Consider the following 22,201-nt stretch of genomic DNA (forward strand, 5'->3'; position numbering starts at 1 on the left):
CACTAGCTAGCAGTGGTAAAGTGTGCAGAGTCCTAAGGGCAGCAAAAACAGGAAGTCTGAAGGCAAAATGTTAGGGGGAAAATCATGCCACAGGTGGCAGGTCTAACAGTATGCTTTGTGTGTTTATATTAAATACTACATTTATCACACAAGCCAGTATTTGACTGGACAATCGCTCACTGAAATTGAGTGTATTTTGAATCTTGTGCCTGTGAACACCTTACACCTTCCTCCTCCTGAAGAGCCTTAGTCTACTCCAGCCATGCTATCACTAAGGTTCCAGTGCTGAAGGGATATTATTTGGCCCAATTGCTCAGACCCATAGTAGGTCGGGCCCCAGGATGCCAGGAGTAAAAGGCCTGATGCTGAAATATGAAAAAAACATTAAACAACATCCATGGATCATTCTACTTAATTCACTTGTCATTCACACGAATGTATACCACTGTGAGTATAGGACATTCTGCATTGATCTAAGGACACTAATTTAAAATCCAACAAGGATATCGCAAAATTTCACCTTTATGAGAATGATAAAATAGGCCACACTGAGTTAAGTAGTAGGAATTCTTATATGCAGCACCATAAAATAGCAAAATGTGTAGTAGCACCCTTTAAAACATAAGTTCTTAGATATTTTTTTTAAATAAAATACAAATGTCAGTAGATGTTCAAATTGCAATGGATGTAATGAAACAATACATATAAAATAACATGTCTCCAAAGAAGTGAAACGATTGGTGAAAGTAATGTATCACATCACTACACAAATAACCATTCCTGAATAATTCAGGGATTAATGTTGAGGGATATTGGTGAGCATTCAGAATACGTAACGGATTTTATATACCAATATCTGCATATTTGTTAGAAGCAAGACAAGATTTCTTCTTAGGGGCATATTTACAACTAACTGGTGGAGTGCAGTGTTACGACAAAATTGGTAACGCCCAGCTAAGACAGTTTCAAAATGTAGGGATGTGCCGTATTCAAAAGAATGCAGCGCACACATGCGTTACTCCTTGCGCTGGTGCAAAAAAGCTGCCTGTAGATAGTGCAGGCACACTAGCGCCATTTCGCTGTGGTGCCTGCGCTGCTGGGGCAATTGTTTATGCGCAGGAAGGAAGCATAGCTGCCAAGGTTTCAGATTCCTATGAGTGACATTTTCATAATTTCAGTGTAATTATGAGTAACATTTCAACGACTATGAGTGACACTTTCTGGCGAGCAAAATGAAGCAACAAAGTGGAGGGAAACATATAAATATCAGACATTACACCCATTTGCGCAACAAGATTGTCTGAATCTTACTGTGTGTGCTATCCAAGACCATTTATTAAAGGGGATATCTAGTGAATGATATCAATATAGGTTTCAACATCCGAGCAGACGTCATCCACGAAAGAACATTCTGGAATGCTTACTGGTGGTGCCTGTTTGTGCAGGAGAAGCCTGTTGCTCTCTCTTCAGAGGATGCCCCTTTAAGAGACAACAATCTCAGCCATGCAGCAGCTCTACAAAAGCGGTTTATGATAATATGATAAAATTAATTAAAGATAATTTCACTATGATAAAATTAATAAAAGATAATTTCACAGTGGGAAGAAGGCGGTTCCATCCTCAGCTCATTTATCATTGGTTGTTAGGGCAGAGCTGCCGTCATAGATTGAAAACTGGAATGAAACCCTGGCTACCATCAAGCATCTCTCCTTTCTCTTTCTCTCTCTCTCTCACTTTTATCTTTTTTATCTTCTTCCTCTCTTCTCCTTAATAATTTTTACATCTGGTCTTTTTAGGGGTCACACGTCCACTTTCTCTCACCTTTCTTTTTCTTGCCTGTTTCCTTTCACCACCTTCTCTTCTCTTTCCTTCCTTCCTCTTCTCTTCCCCCTCCTTCCTCTTGCTTTTTCTACTCTTTCCATAACTTTCTTTCTGTCCACTCTCTTTACTATCCCAATGTCTCCCTTCCTCCATCTCCCTGCAACTTATGTAGCAGAATTATAACTTCAGCTGACTGATACAAAACTTGAGTGACTGACTCGCTTTTGCCTCATTTTTTTCTAATATGAAATACATTTTTCTTCCACCAACCTCCGAGCCTCGTGCATTCCAGTGGCAAGGTCACCCCGGCCCCGCATTTCAATATCAGAGGATGCTTGTCACAAACATGACTCCTAAAGTACTCTGAGGCAAGACACATACTTTACCCCAGCTTTAATGTGCCCGTGAAAAAATGCTTCCCATTGGCAGAAATGCAAAGAGGCAATGCATCAGCAGGCACGTTCCAATCCACTTACCAGGCAGCTGACTCCGTACCAGAGGTCTTAAGGGGCACGAGACTGAAGCGTTACCTGGGGGCGTTCACGGCGATCAGGTCATGTTATTGCAGAGAGTAAGCTGCTGCTCCTGGAGAACAGAGACCTGCATTTCCCAGCCAGTTCCTCTCTCACCAATTTCATTTGCCGTTGCAGCAGGGGATCAAATTTACAGCAGCTGCTTGGCTCCTCACACTGAGACAGGTGAGCCACGCGGTGACGGAGGAGGCGAAGGCTGGCCCCGGCATGATGATTTGCTGCAACGCCTGCCTCCCAAAAGTTAATTTTCCAGCCTCAGGACGTGACGACCGGTCGGTCCCCATGCGCCTCATTCTACATTGTAGCATTAAGCACTGCAGCCTCTCAGCAGAGCGAGCCCCAAGCCTGCGGAGCAGCACACGCACTTGCACGCCACGGTGCGCACTGCCAGCTGCCACTTAACAGTTTTATTTAGGCAGCACTATAAACTGTCTTGACAGCTGAGGCGCTATGCATAATGCGTGACTTCGCATTTCAGTGCGGTGATGCGGATCACCGCACTGAAATGTGTTAGTCTAACGGCTGATGCGTGGTACTTGGCAAGACTGAGGAAGGCCTTCCTGCACATAAACAAACTTTACAGGCGGTTTGCCGTATCACGTGGAAAGAGCAAAATACAAGGAGAAATAAAACATTTCTCCTCGTATCGCCTGCTTAAGACCAGATATTCCCTGGTGGTATATTTCGTGCTGCCCCATACCTTGCAAATATAGAGCAGCGTCAAAAAGCAATGGGTGTTGCGGCGGAACGCCCATTGCATGTACATTTCACGCTAAGTGCTGAGTGAACAGGGGAATTAACGCCGCCTTGTAAATAAGGCGAAGGAGTTAACGCCACCAGAACGTCAGAAAATGTGACTGGTGGCATTAACTCCTTGTAAATATGCCCTTAGTCTCTTTTTTTGGAGCTAAAAATCTTCCAGCGGGGCAAGCCTGAAGCTGTATCTAATTAAGTCCTTTTGAAATCAGATACCTTTGTCGCGGGTCCTGCTAAAATTCTGGAGGTCTTGGAAGTCCAAGTCCCAACTTTTCAGACTTCTGGAGCAGTTCCTTTTGGTAATCTCTAAGCTTGCAATTTTTTAAAGAAATAAAGTAGGAAAGATGTGAATGTCCCATACTGCTCCACAAGTCTGTGAGCATACCATGTATTACAGCTTCCAACAAGCTATGAACCATGCCTTGGCTGATGGCGCAAGTCACAGGCAGGATGGCAAAAGTAAGTATGTGGCTTTTTAGGAGGCAGCTAGTGTGTTCCACGCTGTCGTTTAGGGCTGGCAGCTCGGATAACACCGGGCAAGACATTTCTCTGCAGCTGGATACCCAAAGGAAAACTGATGATGCAAAACGACACAAGAAAAGTTATAATTCACAAACCCTTTGTTATTTAAAACCTATGTAGAGTTCTGCTGACATGATAATTGGCTATAAGGTGGTGCTTTGTAAACGTCACCAGAACTCCATAAAGTTTCATATATTTTTGGATTTCCATACATAAAGTGTGTTACTCTACATCAATTCTTGTATAATTTGTAATACACATGCCTAAAACATAAGCATGCTCTTTCTGGCAAAGGGGTGATATGTAACGGCAGGCAGCCCACTGATGCCTGTAGTGCTTACCTCACCGGTTACCTAAACACCTCGCACAGCAGCCAGTTGGGTCCGAGTGCTTACGTTCTCAGCCCAGCCTGGCTTACAAAACAACAGTGAAGCCCTCACCACCTTTGTTGCTGAACCGCCAGCGGTTTTATAACCTGTCGCGCTCGGCTCCCCGCTGCCCAATGAGGAGCGCCGCCGCAGGTCACGTGGACATGTTTTATGTAACTCTTCTACGAGCGACGGTTATTTAGAAGCCCGGTGGGATGCTGCTCGGCAAAGAGCTGGGGTGGCCGCGCGTTAGGACAGGCGATCCCCCGCACCTCCCGCAACCCTGACGATGAGTCAGGAAGACGGTCAGCTCATGCTGGAGTTCGCCGCCGAGGCTTTCCAAGCGGGCAACTTCGAGTTGGCGGCCGAGATCTACGAGTGCCAGTGGAGAGAGCGCGGAGACGCTGCCGGCTGGGACTGGGAGCTGCTTCTGCGTACGGCCGATGCCCTTTGCGGGGCGGGCAGGATATCCGAGGCCTTGACCCTGTACCAGAGGGCCGCGGCGTGTGGGGAGGTGGGAGCCGGCCGCCTGGAGGCGGTGGTGCGGGCCCTGGCTGAGAGCGTACGGAGCCGTGAGGGCGTGTGCGGGGAGCGGCTGGAGGGCGCAGCTGAGTTCCTCTGCCCGCACTGCGGGGGCTTCTTATGCGACCCGGTGTCCCTGCCCTGCGGGCACACTTTTTGCCGATGCTGCCTGGAGAAGGACCCTGCGATGGTGGAGATCGACCCCACCAGATGTGGAGCCTCCGCAGCACCGCACGACCTAACCGTGAGTCACACGGTCAATGGTCAACCTGGCGATGGAGGCCACGCTCCCGCGGAAGATCGAGCCAATGATGAAATGGATTGTGAGGGGAGTCACGCCCCCGCGGGACTGGAGAAGGTGCGAGGGCCCCTGGCCAAGGACTCTGAAGAGGGAACTCCCCAAAATTCTCATCAGACTGTGTGTCCTCTCTGCGGGGAGCCCGTAAACCCGAACACTGTACGCTCCTACCGCACCAATGTAGTCCTCACCCATCTGCTGACCAAGTGGTACCCTTCTCGGGTGAAGGCCCAGCATCTCAGGCACGAAGGAAACGCTCTCTATAAGCGGAAGGAGTTGGCAGCAGCCCTACGAAAGTACGACGAGGCCCTGTGTTTAGGTAAATGCTGGGGACATTTATACTAGATTTTGCAGTTCAATGGCGTTTTTACAGGCGTTACCCGTTATACATGAGATACATGAGATGACCATGGTCAAAGTAGGGTGATGGTGCTAGGCAGCAATAACCTCAATTTCACATTGGAGTTTTTCGAGTCAGGCCTGAAAATACATTGAGCTTCCTTGAAGCATCCACGAAATGTGGGAGGTGTTCCTCCTACATAAGAGGGATGTCCTTTGTTTGTGCACGAATTCAGAATCCAGTATCGAGGGACTACACAAGATTGCAATTTATAATAATTGCATGCAAAGTGATTCGATGTGGGTGCTGTGAAAATAAGGCCTTAGTGGAAGTATGTTGGACGTCTCAGTTCTATACCATAAGCCAGTGATTCCCAAACTGGGGTCCGGAGACCCATGGGGGTCCCCGAAGCCTCCTCAGGGGGTCCACGACTACTCTGAAAATCAAATAATATTAACAGATAAATAAAGATGCTAAATGTACAATTGAACTTTTTAAAACAAACTGTAAATGTGTAGGAATTTGAAATGGGAGGCTAAAAATTAAATTAGTATCCTCAGATTAATTAGTGGGAGCAGTGCAAGTGTATCAATCTGAATATAGTATGGAGATGAGTGGCCTCAATTGAATTTAGAAAATCTCCAACCATTCTATTAAAATTACATTTTGATGCTTTTTTATTTATATCTGTTCTAATTAAATAAAAAGTGTAATTGGTGTATTTGTTTGATGAATGCTTTTTTTCTGTATTATTGTGCATTGTTTAGTGATTCAAATCATCAACATTGCTTAGGCCGGGGTCCCCGACTTCCAGTAATGACTCATGGGAGGTCCCAGGATTCGAATAATGATTCAGTTGGGGTCCCCGGATTGCAGTAATAATTAAGTGGGGGTCCCCAGAAGTCAAAAGATTGGGATCCACTGCCATAAGCAAATGCTTAACTGTAAGGTTATACGAGCTGGGCCGTAGTATTTCTCGCAGAGGTGGCACAAGTTTTCACATATTGAGCGTGCGATAAATGCAATAGTTTCCTGTCAGTACAATAGCAAAGGAAAACCGTTTTCCTTGATGTTAATTTGAAATCATCCAGTAATTAATTCAATTGCCGTACTTTACAGTTTACTGAAAGGTAATTTTTCTAACATCCCCTGTGAAAAAGAAATATGTGAAATAGTTACAATTGTTGCGAGTAAAAGGGCTGTAAATATTTTTTGGGGGAGGTAAATCTGACATTCACTCATTTGCCCTATGACTGGTAGAAATCGATGTTTTACTTTGGCAAGGATGGATGTGCTTGTTGGTTGAACGTTTTCTACCATACTGATAAAATTTGACTGCTCCCTTCTCTTGCCTGCCCTCATTTTCCATACACACATTTTCCGGTTCACACCTCTCTTTATGCACCCACATCACCGTGGGTGCGCACAAAGTACCATCTACGGGCACAAAAGTCAGACCCTGGTTAAGCGAGATGACTATTTTAAGACATGTATTGTTCTCATCTTATGAATGTGACAATTTTTCTAACATGGCATATTTTTGTCGCTCTGTGCTTAGGACTATGTGGTGGGGACATGAATATACACTGGGAAAGAAAAGTGGGTTTCCATTTCAATGTAGTGAACATATTGTTCATAAACCTTCCCAGTTGTTTCCAGGCCCAATTTGCTCACGCGCGCTTTTAGTACCAGAATAAATCGAGTTAGCTGGATGTGAATATAACCCACATATTTTCCGGCCCGCTTTTCTTGCATTTAAGTGTGTACACCTGGAGATTTTTGTGCGTCCCCAAAAAGTACTAACTTAAAGAACATGGTAAGCATAAACTTGGACTCATAAAGAGCGCTTTCTGTGTGAAGCTGCCCTGCGCTGCGCCTGCTGTCAGGGCAGATCCCAAGGTAGAGTAGTGTCCGTGTCCAGGGATGCTCCATGCTCGATACAGTACTTCCAGAGCCTCGGTGATGTGTGGCGGTGTGTCAGGTAACGACGGTGGCTCTAAAAATAGATGTGATTACCGAGAGGGACAATAGGAGCTCGCAGTGATAACTTTTCAGTGAAAGGTGAAACTAGGTCAGCATCCCAGTTGCGTAAGCAGCTGCTCTGGATTCCCTGCCCGCATGTGAACTGGTTGTGTAACAAGCATGCTAACAAATGCATCACATGGGCCAGGCTCGGGAATCTGCCGAATTTTAGTGACGACTAACCCGCATCTTTTGCTGTGCTTGTCGAGCAGTTGTTATTTCTATAGAATGGCTACAGAACAGTACAGGGTATCGGGGCCCAAAGTAAAATCGCTATATTTATAGTGGGCTGCGGAAATCATTACGTTTCCCACTTCTCTCTTGAAAACATGGCCAGTGCTTGCTGTGTAAGAGCGTGAATATCATCGGCAAGACCATTTCCACGGATAATGGGAAGACAGGTGGCTTCGTGGGTTAATGATCGGGTGTGAAACAAGGCAGACCCAAACTGTAAACTCGACTTCTCAAGATCACCGGACGGTGGACCCTGATAAAAAAACTCTCTCCCTGTGCTTCTGTGCTTTTGTTTGCACGAATTAATGGGATTTAAAAATAGGATGCTCTATGAAATACTGGACGTTTACATGGACAGTTTAAACCCACTATTGATTCAGTATGTGTGCTCACGACATAACGTCTGCACCGTAGGATGCTTATTATTGTACAGTAAGCCGCAGCAGTACATTGTTTTGGATTACTAAAAAGCCTTTTGCTTTCTTAAACTTTGAACGTTAACTGGTAAGGATGCCTGGTAATTCCTTAGAATTGTTTTTATTGAAGCTCTTAAACCGTAGTGTGCGAGCTGCGACTGTCAGAAAAGGCACCTTGTCAGTTTATAGAGATATGTTTAGAGGAAATTACGTTATTTGCTGTTCTTAGTATTGTAAAGTCAAACTTTCTCCTTTTCATGTTTTCTATTAATTACAGCGCCATATGACCACGTGCTCCACAGCAACCGTTCTCAGATCAATACGAGTCTGAAGTGCATTGAAGCTGCATTGCATGATGCTGAAACTGTGTGCAGAATCCAGCCATTGTGGTTAAAGGTGAGCCCATGAAGAAGGCAATGGTTGTGTTCATGCCATCACTTGCCACCTTCATTATTCTCTGCGCCTTTGCACTTTTCATTTAAGACCTGTTTTTTCCTTTCCTCCACATTTATCCTATTAGAAATAAGTTGTGTCCAACCATGAAACTATTCTGTGTAGAATGTGTTTAGTAGTTTTTGAATTTGGTAAACTAGAATGAAAATGAGGGACTTGGAATCTTTGTGTAGAGAACTCCATGCCAGACTGTGACTCTAAATATTTGTTGATGTCCCTGCTTACTTTGTTGAATGTACTTTAAACCGTTTGGGAGTGCCCTCGTAATTTAGGTCACAGCGTTTTTAATATGGGTCAATCATGAGTCGTGATCACATGTAGTTTTGGGAGTACCCCAATTTTACAGTAATTAGTCAGAAAGTAGGTCAGTTCTTTTCTACAAAGTAAATGCAATATATCATTTTCTGTTTCTCCGTGTTTTCTTAATAATTTGGTAGACAAACTATGCTATAACATTTGTTGCGTGCTACTTGTAGAACATTATTTTACTTTCTATTTAATGAAAAAGGGACCACACCAAAGGCTACCTTTAATTACCATTTAAACTCAGCCCTTGGGGATCTCCTGTACTAAGCATTAAAACACTGTATACATATAGTAACTTTAAGACTTATGAAAATTCTGCAAGTAGTCACAAATGTGTGACTGATTTGCAAGCATTAATATGCACTCTAATATGCACTCATTGTAAAGGTAATGGACAAAACATTAATAGCAATTCCAGCTTAATATCTGTGCTGAACCCAAAAAAATACAGCATGTTTTAAAAGGCTTTTGGACCCACGTATATTCCTCTTTTCCACTGCTGGAAACTCCATCTAGTGAAATGTAAATGTGAATTATTATTTTTAGGGTCATCTGAGAAAAGGTCAAGCATTAGCCAAACTTGGGAAGACGGAAGAAGCTCTAAGAGAGTATTTGTTTTGCCTTGCCTTAGACATGAGTAACAAAACTGCTAAAATGGAGGCCCAGAAGGTGAGTTTTCACTGTCCCTTTTGTAGTGAAAAAGTTAAAGAAATTTATACTAACGCCTAGCATTTTGTTATTTAGCCTGTTTATGAGGATTTAACCCAGGGCTTTCAGTAGGCAGTTGGAACATACACTGATAATAAGAATTTTGATATTTATATGTGTAAGTCTACCAACCAGCTTTAAACACTGTCTGGGCACCTCTGTTGCAGGCTACCTTTATTCAAAGTGTATGATAAGATAAATCCTCGCAGGTTCAATCACTTTTGAAATAAATGTGTATCTAGAAGAAAGTTAATACACAGACGATTAAATGATATAATGAAAATAAAAAAATAGGGAAAATGTGAATGTTACAGACAAAAACCCCTAACACGCTATTGTTTAATATTGGACCCAGAATACAAACATGCAAGTGGTGGTCATTCAAAAGTATATGACTGTGAATAATACAACTCAGTATTTGAGCTAGACATCGTTGTTCAGCAGTCTTATTGTAGGATAATTGACCATAAGTAATTTGGATTTGCTGATTAGCTGCTCATGGGTTCTTACAAAACATTCAGGAAATAGTTCTAATTTAGCACGAGTGAAGTCAACCTTATTGCTGCTGTGCCTTTGTCTCCTTGATGTACTTGTCAGACTGGAGCTAATAGTGCAGGCCTGGATACTTTCTGATTGTGTCAAAATCTTTTTCGAATTCAGTGCTGTTTTTTCTGTTTTGGGTTACCAGTTCACTGTGGTCGGATTTGTTGTGGCCACGCAGACCACAGACTTCAGCAATGGTTAAAAGTGTGTTTTCTTTACTGTTATCTGCTCTCCTACTCTACCATGGTGCCTCTGTTGCGTTTCTTCTCTTTATACTGTAAATAAATACATTTGTATGTGGCTGCTCCATGTTTCTGTGGCTGTATGAAAAGTCGTTTAACACTGGAATGAAATGATTTTTAAAAATACTTTTGTACCTCCCTTTTTGCCAGTATAAAATCTGTCCAAAGCACTGTCCTATGATGAAGAGAATGTGATACAGGGGTAAAGCATAATTGATACTTTGCTTGGTTGTTTTTTTGTGTTAGATGCTGCATCCCCCATATAACACTAATAATGTAAGGAACTAGGGGTCTCATGTATGAAACTCTTTTGCAATGGAAAAGCCTGGAAACCGCAAAATAACAAGCTTTGCAACCACAAATTACTATTTGGTTATATACAGAACCCCTCATTAAGAGTCAGAAAAGTATGTCTGACTTGTATAAGGGGTTTTGTGACTTGATACAAATCGCAAATATGAGGAAGCATGAATTAGATGTTCTACTATTTGGGAGTTGCTGCAGAATTTATCAATGCTTTGTGATATTTAAGCAGCACCGGGGAAAGCGGTGGGCAAGCAGTCATCTAGTGTCCCCCTTTCACACCTCCCCGCCGTCCTCTAGATGTGTTGCCAAATGGAAAACATTTTTTTTAAGTAAAAAGGAGAAACAAATGTGCACCTTTCCTTTTAATGTACATGGGCTGCTTTTATTTTATTTTTTAAAGATGTTTCTTGAATGTAGGAGCAAATGCAAGGATGGTGTGTGGCTTGCTGACCCTTTGATGCCACCTTCCCTACATTCACAGGAAGTCACAAATTTGAACCTGCCTCATTTAATACTCATTAGACATGTCTTTTTATGACCTCCCTGCAATTGTACAATTTGAAATGCAAGCTATTAATACTTAGGTCTCTGCGCTGACTTTATGGCCATTTACATATCAGTCAGTGTGCAAACTGGACACCCTGGTTTGCAAATGAGTTTTGTACATTGAACCCTAGTTTGCTAGCTGAGAGGCTTCACGGTAGCAAATACCAAGATTTAAGAAGGAACTTACTTATCTTTGTGGTCTTAACAGCGATAGGCGAAGGAATTGATTGCACTGAGGGGTCTCTCTGCTTCATGACATGCCTTAATATTGATTAATGAAGCAGATTGGGTGCGTCAAGACGAAATTTTCAGCGTCTTTGAACAAATGTTTGCCTCTATTTTGACAAAAAATTACAAAAACGTGCAAATAATGTTATAACCAAGTAAATGGTTTTTCCTTTTTTCTTTACAACAGCTCCTTCTAAACTTATTTTCACTCCTGTCTGGAACGTCTCAAGGACAGATACCAGATATCCTGCAGGTGTTGTCACATCATTCGAGGTTAAAAGGAAATATTCTGAGTTCATGGTCCCTGGGTGGTGCCAGCAATTACCCACATAGTTCGTTAAAGGTAAATCACAGCTTGTTAGCCATTTTCTATTTTTATACCGTTTTTGGTCAGTTATGCAAAGGAATGGGGGAGGGGAGAGGCTTAAAGGAAAATAGGTGTTGTATATTGTCTGTGACAAAGAGCAAATTTTTGTCAGGCAGAATCCTTATTGGGGAGCACTAGTTTGTTAGTTATAATATTTGAATTTTTAACAGGAATAAGGATGTGCGTCTTATATTGTTGCCCATTTATCTGCTATTTATTTTGTCGTGGGGAAATATATCCGCTTTTCTTAAACGGAGGAGCACTTTATTTTCTTTTCTACTTTTATCAAGAGTGCTCCATTATTCTCTTATAGCAGTACTGTGGCTATTTTATTTTTGGCAGATCATCATTTAGCTTCATGTCATCAAGTTCCTAACACTAAAGAAGACGGATTTTCTTGCAGTCTTCCATTTAGTATTTTGACAATGATAGCCAACATAAGCTAGGGGGTTACGCATGCAAACAAAATATGAAAATAATGAGAACCCTAGCAAGGACTTGCATTACATTATCTCTGACTCAGTAGATATTATACACATTACTTGTCAGAATGTATGTTTTATTTGTGGTTGTATTTTGATACAATTATTTCTCCTGTCTTCATACTCAGAGTAACTCGCATGTTAGGTGTGAGAAGCATAAAATTAAGGATGAGACTTTCTTACTCTGTGGTCACAACTCTGGGTGTTAGGCTAACATGCCTTTTAGAATCTTGAGAGATTTACCTTACTTTATTACCCTAGGCAGTTTATACCTGTGTGTTTTATAAATCTGAACTCCTTTTTTTAACTGATGCTTTCAGAGGCTGTATCGCCTATTGTTGCCGATTTGCATTGTATCAGTAGGTCCAATAGATAGCAGAATGTTGCATTTCTTATTCATAACCATGTGATAGGAGGACTCCGGGTTTGATGCATTATTTAGAGACCACACAATCTCCGTGTCTCTGTATCCAAAGTACCATCTCCTAAAGATAAAATGTTTACGTCATCTAGGTGATCATGGAGCAGAAAAGGGATTCGAAAATCCAAGAAGATCCAGTACCTACCAGTTGTGATCTAATGAAGTCTGTACCAAAGGAAAACAAGAGGAGCTTTCTGGACGTTGAAACCAAACAGTCTTTTCCACTGGAGTCTGCGAGTCACAACGTTTTAAAAAGGAAACACTGTTCCTATAATACAAATGACACAAGGAGCTCAGAAATACCCAGCAAGCATATGAGAAAAGGTAACTTTATGATATGTATGGTGCATTGTCTGTGCTTACCTCATCTTTTCTCCCTCATTATATTGCATTTTATGTATTTAGCAGAACAATGGCGCTTGAATGCAAATTTTTAGCACGTCCCAAGATGATGTAGATCTGAATGGTAGTAAGCATTTGAAAGCTACAAATTGACTAACATGGCGTTCATATATGTACAGTTAAGACACTGCAGCCTTGCTTAAATGTCAATTGGAAAATATTACTTTGTTGGGCATATTCAAATATTGTTATTAGAACGGTTTGTCAATTTTGCATTTTAGACGTACCTGGTACTCAAAGCTGCGAGACAGAACAACCCATGCCAGCAGAATGTATTGACCCAGCCGACCTGGACTGTTCATTGTGCATGAGGTATCAATATCTGCCTGCTGAGCGCCCTGACCTGTATTTTACACTTTGCAAAGTGGATTTCCTTGTTTGTTAATTATGGATTAATGACTAGTTTTTCTTTACAACCATTACTCAATGAATATGGTGTATAACGAATTCAGCAAATATGTACTGTAATGTTTGAAATAATTGTACAACAGTTACCTGTGTACAGGAAGGCGCAGATTACTGAGCATTTTGATTCAATTTCTTTTACCGATATTTAGGGTCGCATTTTCTTTTTATTATTATTGTGATCTTTTTTCAGTCCTACAAGTATATAGATCATCACCTCTCAGTTAAACCGCTTTGACCATTCGATCCGTCTTATGTCAAAGGTCAGAGTTCAGACGTGATTTACTGCAAAAAGTACAGTTCTGATAGGTTACGTTGCCATCATTCCCAACACTGTGGGCTTGGCATAATGGATGTGATTGGAAAGCAGTGAAATATAAAGATACCTTCCCAATATTTAATTCATATAGTTCAGTCTCCTTGCTGTCTTTGCCAATATTAGTTTGCTATACTTCTAATTGCTTCACTATTGCCTCCATTATACATGGAACAAGGTGTACATAGTTTTCCACCCTACGATTATCGGTGGGTATAATCTCTACACCACCTACCATGGTATTACCTATAGCATGCCTAGGTGTAAACAATGTAGGGTCAAATTGGCATATTAGTCGATTGTGGTCACTTTCTAGCCATTGCTCTAGGACCATATTCACCCAAGCTTCATTAGCGTAAAACATAGTTGCTAACGATTGGCCTTTTTCCTGAATTAAGCTTTTATCTGCTGAAGAATCCGATTGCATCCGTACATTTAAAGAACATAGGTCACAAGCAAACATACATCATGCATAGTCACTTCCATGCCTGCTGTTTTTTATGCCAGTATCAAAAGCAAAAGGGGGAGAGTAGAGGTGGGCTAGAGTAGGGACCTGTCCTCCACGGCACTATATAAATAATCAAGAGAGGCACCCTCTAAAGGGGGAACGGGTATTCTTTACAATATCTTGCAGGAGATACAAAAAGAACAGAAAAGGTTTTCTTTTCCGGGTTGCCCCTTGGTGGCATGCTTCATCATTGGGTCCATCCCTGTCCTCTACGGACAGGGGCATGCTGCTACCAACAAATACGCGGGAGCACTGAATTGTTAAATATCGGGGGGGGGGGGCCTATACACCTAACCACATATGATACATTTAAAGGGAGTGGGTTTTTTTGTTGCAAAAATGAAAAAAGTTTAAAAATACCAAATTTGGTCCAAAAACAAATTTATTCCCTAGCCCAAAGAAGGTATGTTAAAATTTGGGGACATGTGGGAAAAACCTTAGGCGTCAGTACCTATTGTTTCCCTTTATGGTCAACTAGTTTTATGCCTCTCCCCAAGGCATTTTATCAGGACCTAGAAGGAAAAAGAATGTTCCCACTGTGTCACAATTAACACAATTATTAAGGAGAAAATGGTCAAAATAAATATGCCGCACCTAATTGGCCTGTGTTAAATATCACAAAGACTTATAATGCGACCTTCATTGGGCCCCATGAGTCCATCGGTAAGTATGAGTAGGGACGCTTGAAGTCAAAACTCCGTCAAGGCTACTCCTCTTCTGTTAAACCTGACCGTGCTCGACCATGGTTCAACCTTGCTTGAACTTTGGAGCCACGGTCGGGCACAGTCAGTTTTTACAGAGAGGGATTAGCCTTGACAGAGTAGCCATCTCAAACACTGTTATGCTATGGCTAGAGGATGTCAAAGGTATTCTGCCTATAGCAGTAGTCCCTCTTGATATGGAACAAGCAGACATGTTTAGAGAACAGCCATATTTGATATTGTCTTGTTATCATCATTACCCAGTTTTCAATCACAATTAGATTAGTAGCACAGGGGGCCATTCTTGAAGCGTCAACATTTTATGTGTACAGTTGCAACCATTTTGTACAAGTTCATGCGTTGGAAACTGAATTAAGTTTGCAGATTATATGAACTATGATTATAGTTTTGATGAAATTGATATAAACACATATTCAAGTGCCAACATACAAAATGTCTTGATGGAAAAGGGTGCAGTGTAAAATAATTAAAATATCTATTATAAATACCTTATCTTTGATTAATGCAATTCACCTATTGATACGTCTGCAAGCACGGCTAGACAATAGCCTAACATTCTTTCTGTTGCAAGATATTGTTGTCTTCTGTTTTTTGCTTCAGGCTTTTTTACGAACCAGTCACTACACCTTGTGGACACACCTTCTGCCTCAAATGCCTTGAACGATGCCTAGATCACAACTCAGCATGTCCACTCTGCAAAGAAGACCTTTCTAAGGTATGGCCAAGCGAAACTGAAGTTGCCATTGGACCAAACCTTCAGGTTCAAAGAAAACCACCAGTTTCCATTATCAAAGTGTACATCTAGATCGTATATATTGAGAGTACCTTACTTCCAGCCTGTTACCCCAACTAGCTATCTGATGACTCTTCCGCTATGGTGAACATAGCATTGTGTAAAATCCATATTACTGCTCTAGCTCTTTTTCCAAGTACAAAAGCAGTAGATGGTGTGCAATGCTATGGTTTGCCAGGGCCACACAAGAAGCAATATTTATAAACACCTGTGATGAAATACATTTAGCAAGTTTTTCAAGAAAAGCTTAAGGAGCTTTTTGGTGTTGCCTTACTTATGCATGATCTTAAACAGTAAGATGTGAAAATCGTCTTGCAGTATGTCTAGCTTATTCTTGAGCTCAATGATGTGGGTATTTGTTAAAGTACAGTCACTCTTTTACTCTGGAATTAGTTTAAATTTGAATGTAACTGATTACAATAATACTCCCTCACATTTGAGCATCTTTCACAAATTGACCAATTTTTTTCTGAATTGTAGGGATTTTTATTAATAGTCATAAACCTTAGAATAATTGCCCACTGCAATCCATATATTTATCCATAAAATCGTAAATGGGTTGTGAATGACCATTTAATGTACAGCACCCTGAGAAAACTGGAGCTTATTACATGCAAGATTGTTCCAAATATGTAGACTGACAAACTTGAAAAAATTTGTTTCAAGACGTCATTACAGCATCTAAAACTTTTTGAAACTTTGTGGAATAGGCTTACATTGATGAAACTTAGATAATAGTTTGCTGTACCTTAAAGACTGCATGTGCTCCCACTACCCCTTATGCTTTTCACTGGCAGTTGCCTCACAGAGCTGGTTCTTTTTCCGGCTTGTGTGAGGAGGATCCCAGTACACACTGGAGGTTTAACACCTCTGTTTTGTAAAATGTCACTCCAAATTTGTGTTTTTTCAGTTTCACTCTGCACATTTACTAACTAACTACTTAGCAAACATGTTTTTTATTTTTATGTAGCAGAATTATTTTCTGTCACAATGTCTTCCCTAATTGTACGGAAGCCAATGAAGCTGCTTCAAACGGGGTCTGGGGATGTGATGATGAATCAACCTGACCGCCACATTCTGTATCATTTGAAGTCCATGGGTCAGGAAAGCCGGAAGCCCCAGATATAAGCTGGAAGCGTAATCCAAGCGCGATGTCACAATTAATCGCATGGAACATGATCTTTGGCAGGAGGTGCAATAGTTTCCTGACTGATCTTAAGTACAGAAAGCAGGACGAACAGATCTGCCGTACAAAGGTCAGAGTCAAACATGATCCCTAAGTTTCTAGCTGAAGTGGCCGGGTTTGGTGGCGAGACTAGATGGAAGGGGTGCCATCTGACTGAAGAAAATCACCTCAGTTTTGTCCATGTTCAATTTCAAGAAGTTGGTATCCATCTATTTGACAATGCCCTTTAAACACTCTTTGAGGTTGAGAAAGGCATCTTCTGAATGTTCTCTAAACGAAAACACAAGTTGTGTGTCATCTGCATATCAAACAACCTTCACGCCCCAGGTCTCAATAAGGGGGGGCCAAGCAAAGGTTGAAAAGCAGTGGATTGAGGGCCGAGCCTTGTGACACCCCACAAGCAACAGGTTTAGGTGAAGATGAGAATGGGCAAATGAAGACTCTGTGAGTTCAATCTTCTAAAAAAGATCGTATCAATGACATCCCAGTGCTCTGAAAGCCAAAATGGCATAATCTATTCAACAAGGTAGAATGTGCTACCGTGTCTAATGCTGCTGATAGGTCGAGATTCACTACTATAGCAGAGGCACCGCCATCCAGAGCCTCTCTGACAGACAAGATAATTCCAGTAGAGACAGTCTCCATGCTGAAGCCTGCACGGAAGCCAGATTGGGTGTCGTGAAGCAAATCATTAGCTTCAACAAAGGCAGACAATTGGCGATAAGCCAGTTTTTCTAAAAAACTTCGCAGGTGACAATGAAATAGGCCTAAAATTGCTGAGCACCCCAGGGTCCACATTAGGTTTTCTCTAGCAATGGCAATAGGAACTCCTGTTACTGTAGAGTAGAAAAAAGGTCTGATTTCAAAGAAGCATTCCAGATCCTATTAAGGAAACGATTTACAATAATGGCAGCCAGTTTAAGAAATTGAGGAGGACAGGGGTCCATCCTCTGGGCAGCCAGAGTCGCGTTTGAATAACTCGTCAAGCGAGTCTTTTTCGGAAATAGTGCAAAATTCTGATAAAGCAGGTACTTGACTGTCAGACGGTGTCAAAGGTCTTTCTGAGCAGATTTCGGATGAGAACAATGAGTATAGTTTTCTAATCTTCTCATCGGGACAGATAAAAAGCACTTTTAGAGTCTTCCGGTGTAGTAAAAGATTTAACGATATTACACATTTCACTGGATGAGATAACAGCATTCTTGATGCGAAACGAGAAATGCTCTCTCATCGTTTGCTGCGCAAGACATTTGTTACGGGCCGCCTTGTAGACGTGAAAATGCTACAGGGTCATAGAACCTTTTCCAGCTCCGCTTAAGCCTCTTACAGAGGCTATTCGCTACTCTAAGGTCAGCAGAAACCCATGGAGCAGATGGCTTAGATCTGTTGGGTGTCACTGTTTTTAGGGAAGCAAGCAAGTCCAGCACCTTAGAGATCCATACATTGAAAAGGATTGAATCTCTGTTGAGATTGTCTGTAAAGGATGGCAAAGTAGGTTGAAGAGAGGGGACAAAGGACTCTGTAATATTTTGCCAATTCCTCCTCCTTTCAGATGCTGTACTTATCTCTGGTTTATTGCCCACACCATAAAAGGTGAACGAGACAAGTAAATGATCATTCCACATCGGGCGCAACTGTGTAATGCATTCCAAGGTATGAATCAGCTGAGAGGCCTGGGAGCAGTTCGGCTCATCAACATGCGTGTTAAAGTCTCCCAAAACCATGAAGTTAGCATATTGTAAGGATAGTTGGGCGATGGCATCACATAATTCTGGGAGGCTGCTGTTCGTGTAATCCGGGGGTTTATATATCAACAAACCGGCTAAAGTAAAAGAGGGGGTAAGTTTGATAAAAAAAAATAAGGCCCTCAATATTCCCTATTTGACCCAGCCTAGAGGATGAATCTTCCCATGTGTCCCTAAGAATAATAGGTACACCTCCTCCTATCCCATCCCCACCTCGGTTGTCACACAGGATCCGAAAACCAGGGGGAAAGGCCAAGGCGAGATCATGATTAGAGCCGCCACTCCGCCGCATTTCCATGAGAAACATAAGATCCCAAGTATTATCTGATAGGGAGAGTCATATGTCAGCAGAGTGTGTAGGAAGGGTCCTGAAATTAATAAGGGCGACTTATTCAGTGAAAGGATATGAGTTGTGTTGAAACATTTCTAAAAAAAGCTTGATGGATCGGGACCATGTCATACTAAGGCAGGTTGGAAGACAGAAGAAAGCCGAAAAGCCCTCCAGCCATGTAGCCTCTGCTCAAAATGAGCCAGTACCTCATAAAGACCCTCATAGAGGGAGAGCTTAAGAGAAGATGTCGAGCAAAGGGGAAAGGAGGTATTATCACCATTCTCGTCGTCATCCTGATGGACGTCCATGGGCTCAACGTCAAATGCTTGGGCCCTGACATGCTCACTTTTCAAGGCTGGCTTGACGATGTTCACCAGTACAACTAGAGATCATCTAAACCTTCAACATCAAGGCACTCCTGACCGACCGTGACTTATTCACCTTCATCGCCAAAGTCAGTTATTCAGCAACGCCATCACAGTCTACTACAAAGGGCTCCTAGTGCATGGCGACGGCTCCATTTGCCATCAGTACAGTCCATCAGATCAATGTTGTCACAGCCCTCCCCGATGCTGGGCCTTCTGTATCCCCCCACATTATGATGCCACGATTGAGGCCTACATTCATCATTGTCTCTGTCACCAAGGAAGAGACTGAGACTGTCTTCTGAGTTGCCAGCATCTGCACCATTGGGCCCTCCATGCTTCACCATTCCTGTAAAGGCCCTTTTAAAGTACACCTGAAGCCATTAAACCTGCCTCTACTATACATTATTTCATGTCTAATGTCCCCGTCACAAAGATTCCTATGGCACCCAGAGAACCATCACCTGCAGGATCACCCCAGCATTAGCCAGCCTCTCCTCAAGGGAGAAAGAACTTTCTGTGCACCCCAGAGTGGTGCAGTAGACACAGATCTCCTGTATTTTCCTGATGGTTACAATTTGATGGTGGTGATAATCATACATCTTACACTCGATTGTCTCCTTCAGCTTCACAAGTGTCACCAGTGGGTGACATCACCACCTTCCACGACATATTCATTAGGGGTACTTCTTAATTTAGTATCCCAGTAGAAGCACCACAAGCTGCAGTAGTCATCATAATGGAGGTGCTAGAAACCGAGGGTTTCACCAAGACCTCTCATGCCTCTAGCTCCAGGGCTTCTTGAGATCGTAGAAAGAGAAGTTCCTAACTCCTGCTTCTGTATTTACGGAAACTCCATGCCGTCTTAAATAATAAAAGCTACCGCAAAGTGACATAGGATTCTTAAAATAGGATGGGAAACATCAGTAAACGGATGACTTGCCTAAGATATCACTCCTCCATCAGAAAGGGCGAGCAAGCGCATAGATGCTACAGCAAAGAAAGATGTACAGCACAGCATTACCGCATTGTAAAAACACCAGTATGACAGCTTTCCTGGGAAGGCAGATCAGAGAGATATAGGAGGAGATGAAGTATTTTACATAGAACCTCCCTTGACATATACAGGGAAATATTAAAATAATGGTAAAAGAGGGCGCGTTCCATTTGTGCCGCAATGGGCTCAGCTGTGCTGGCAACAACAGATTATTGCCATGGAGTCTCCCTTCGAAGAGCATCTAAGATAATCATGGCTAATGCTGATACGCTGCAAACTAAGGATCTCAAACCTGCCTTTCTCAGGATCCATCTTATTTGGTCACCATACCGAAGACAAGGTGGTTAAAATGGAAAATGAGGCAGGGGCCCAACAGGTAGTAGGGCCTGAGGAGAAAGAGGCTTCTCAAGTCTCAATATAAGTTTAAGGAGCATTGAAATTACTGTTGGAGGGTTTAGTCCTCTTGCTGGCCTTATCAGCAGCAACACCATCAGCAAGGCCAGAGTGATCACTACCAAAGGCAGCCACCCAAGGCCCAAGTTAGTACCCTCAACACCTTCTAATTCACTGGGATAGCATTACTTTGGTAACTTTCAGTGATGACCTCATGATCTCCCACACACACACATACATAAGGAATCAAACATCTGATCCTTGGAGTCCTTTGTCCTGGGTACATGAGGGAGCAGACCCACTCCTTCAGGGCTCCTTTCAGGGTACATACAGCAAGCAAGCAAGTCCTCTCCTGATCTTCTGAAGGTCCAGAAATTGTTCTGAGGAGGGTGCCACATTTATGGGTGGCACCAGTTAGTGAGTGGGAGTGACTCTTGGCTACTCCCTAACCCATGTGATAGTTCCCAGGCAACCCAACCCACATTTTAGCAGTTCCTGTTAGCCCTACTGCAAACAATCCCGCAGTGCACCTTAAAAATTCAAGATGGAGAGACCCTTTCTCACTTGTACAAAGTCTGCGTGCCCACCCGGAGTTGTTGCCTTCATGATCACTCAAAATAGTTCTTGCGGTAGCCCTAGGCGCATTTTTAAAATCCATGGCCATGGTAGCGGCTCACCCACCACACTCCAAGGAAATTTGTCTATCCATATCTAGAAGACCGGCTAAGTAAAGCTTACAGTCCATTGGGGTGAAGCAAGGCATCAGGACATCACTATTGCTTTGCAAACTAGGCCTCCAGGTCACTCATCAGAAATCGGTACTAACACCTTCTCAAATTCTATCCTAGATAAGGGCAACAATAGACACAGTAAAAGCAAAAATAATTTCTTCGCAGAAGAGCAGCACCAGTCCAACAGCTCAGCAGATCCTCTCCCTTCTCGGTTCTGTAGCTTCCTGCATTACCTTGATCCCGAATGTAAAACTGCATAACAGACCCTTGCAGTAGTGCCTAGAGAATTAGTGGTTGCATAGACATGACAACTGGGACACCAAGCTCTAGCTAGTGATTACAGCATAGCGCTCCCTCTCATGGTGCAAAATAGGAGATTTTCAACGATATTCACTTCAACAAGAAACGCAGTTGCAGACGATTGTCACAGATGCATCTCTCATGGGATTGGAAACTTATCTAGTAAAACTGTCCGTACCAGGTGATTGATCAGAGAAGGAGAGCTCTTATCAACTACTTGAAGTTGAGAACAGTGCTTTTGGCTCTCAAGGCTTTTCTTCTGTCTCTGAGAATGAAAATCATTCTCATTCAGACAGAAAATACAACGACCAGGCGATACCTAAACAAGAAAGGAAGCCCAAGATCGAGACCATTATTGCTGGAGGCGCAGAAGGTTTGACAGTGGGCAGTAACCAGAAGTCCCACATTAAAGGCAGTGCACATCCCCGGCATGCAGAATTGACAGGTAGACCTTCTGAGCTGCTTCTACCAAGAAAGTCACAAGTCGGTTTTGGACGGTGATCTTAAAAGAGTAAGCAACTCCATTACTAGACCTTTTCACATTAGCTCCAAACTGAAAATTCCAAGGCTTTG

At 42.4% G+C, this 22,201-nt stretch overlaps 1 protein-coding gene across 1 annotated transcript in view; it reads left to right on the forward strand.

Moving 5' to 3' along the window:
* The first annotated feature begins 4,179 nt into the window (after window positions 1-4,179).
* Window positions 4,180-22,201, forward strand: part of LONRF3 (LON peptidase N-terminal domain and ring finger 3) — a 57,143-nt gene continuing 39,121 nt past the window's right edge. Inside the window, exons 1-7 of the mRNA XM_085608040.1 lie at window positions 4,180-5,139; window positions 8,110-8,228; window positions 9,138-9,260; window positions 11,352-11,507; window positions 12,527-12,758; window positions 13,058-13,148; window positions 15,388-15,502. Coding sequence (XP_085464166.1) covers window positions 4,290-5,139; window positions 8,110-8,228; window positions 9,138-9,260; window positions 11,352-11,507; window positions 12,527-12,758; window positions 13,058-13,148; window positions 15,388-15,502 — 1,686 coding nt within the window. The 5' untranslated portion in view covers window positions 4,180-4,289. The remainder of the gene's footprint in view (window positions 5,140-8,109; window positions 8,229-9,137; window positions 9,261-11,351; window positions 11,508-12,526; window positions 12,759-13,057; window positions 13,149-15,387; window positions 15,503-22,201) is intronic.

This window comes from Triturus cristatus, chromosome 5_2, assembly GCF_964204655.1.
Source record: "Triturus cristatus chromosome 5_2, aTriCri1.1, whole genome shotgun sequence".
Lineage (NCBI taxonomy): Eukaryota > Metazoa > Chordata > Amphibia > Caudata > Salamandridae > Triturus > Triturus cristatus.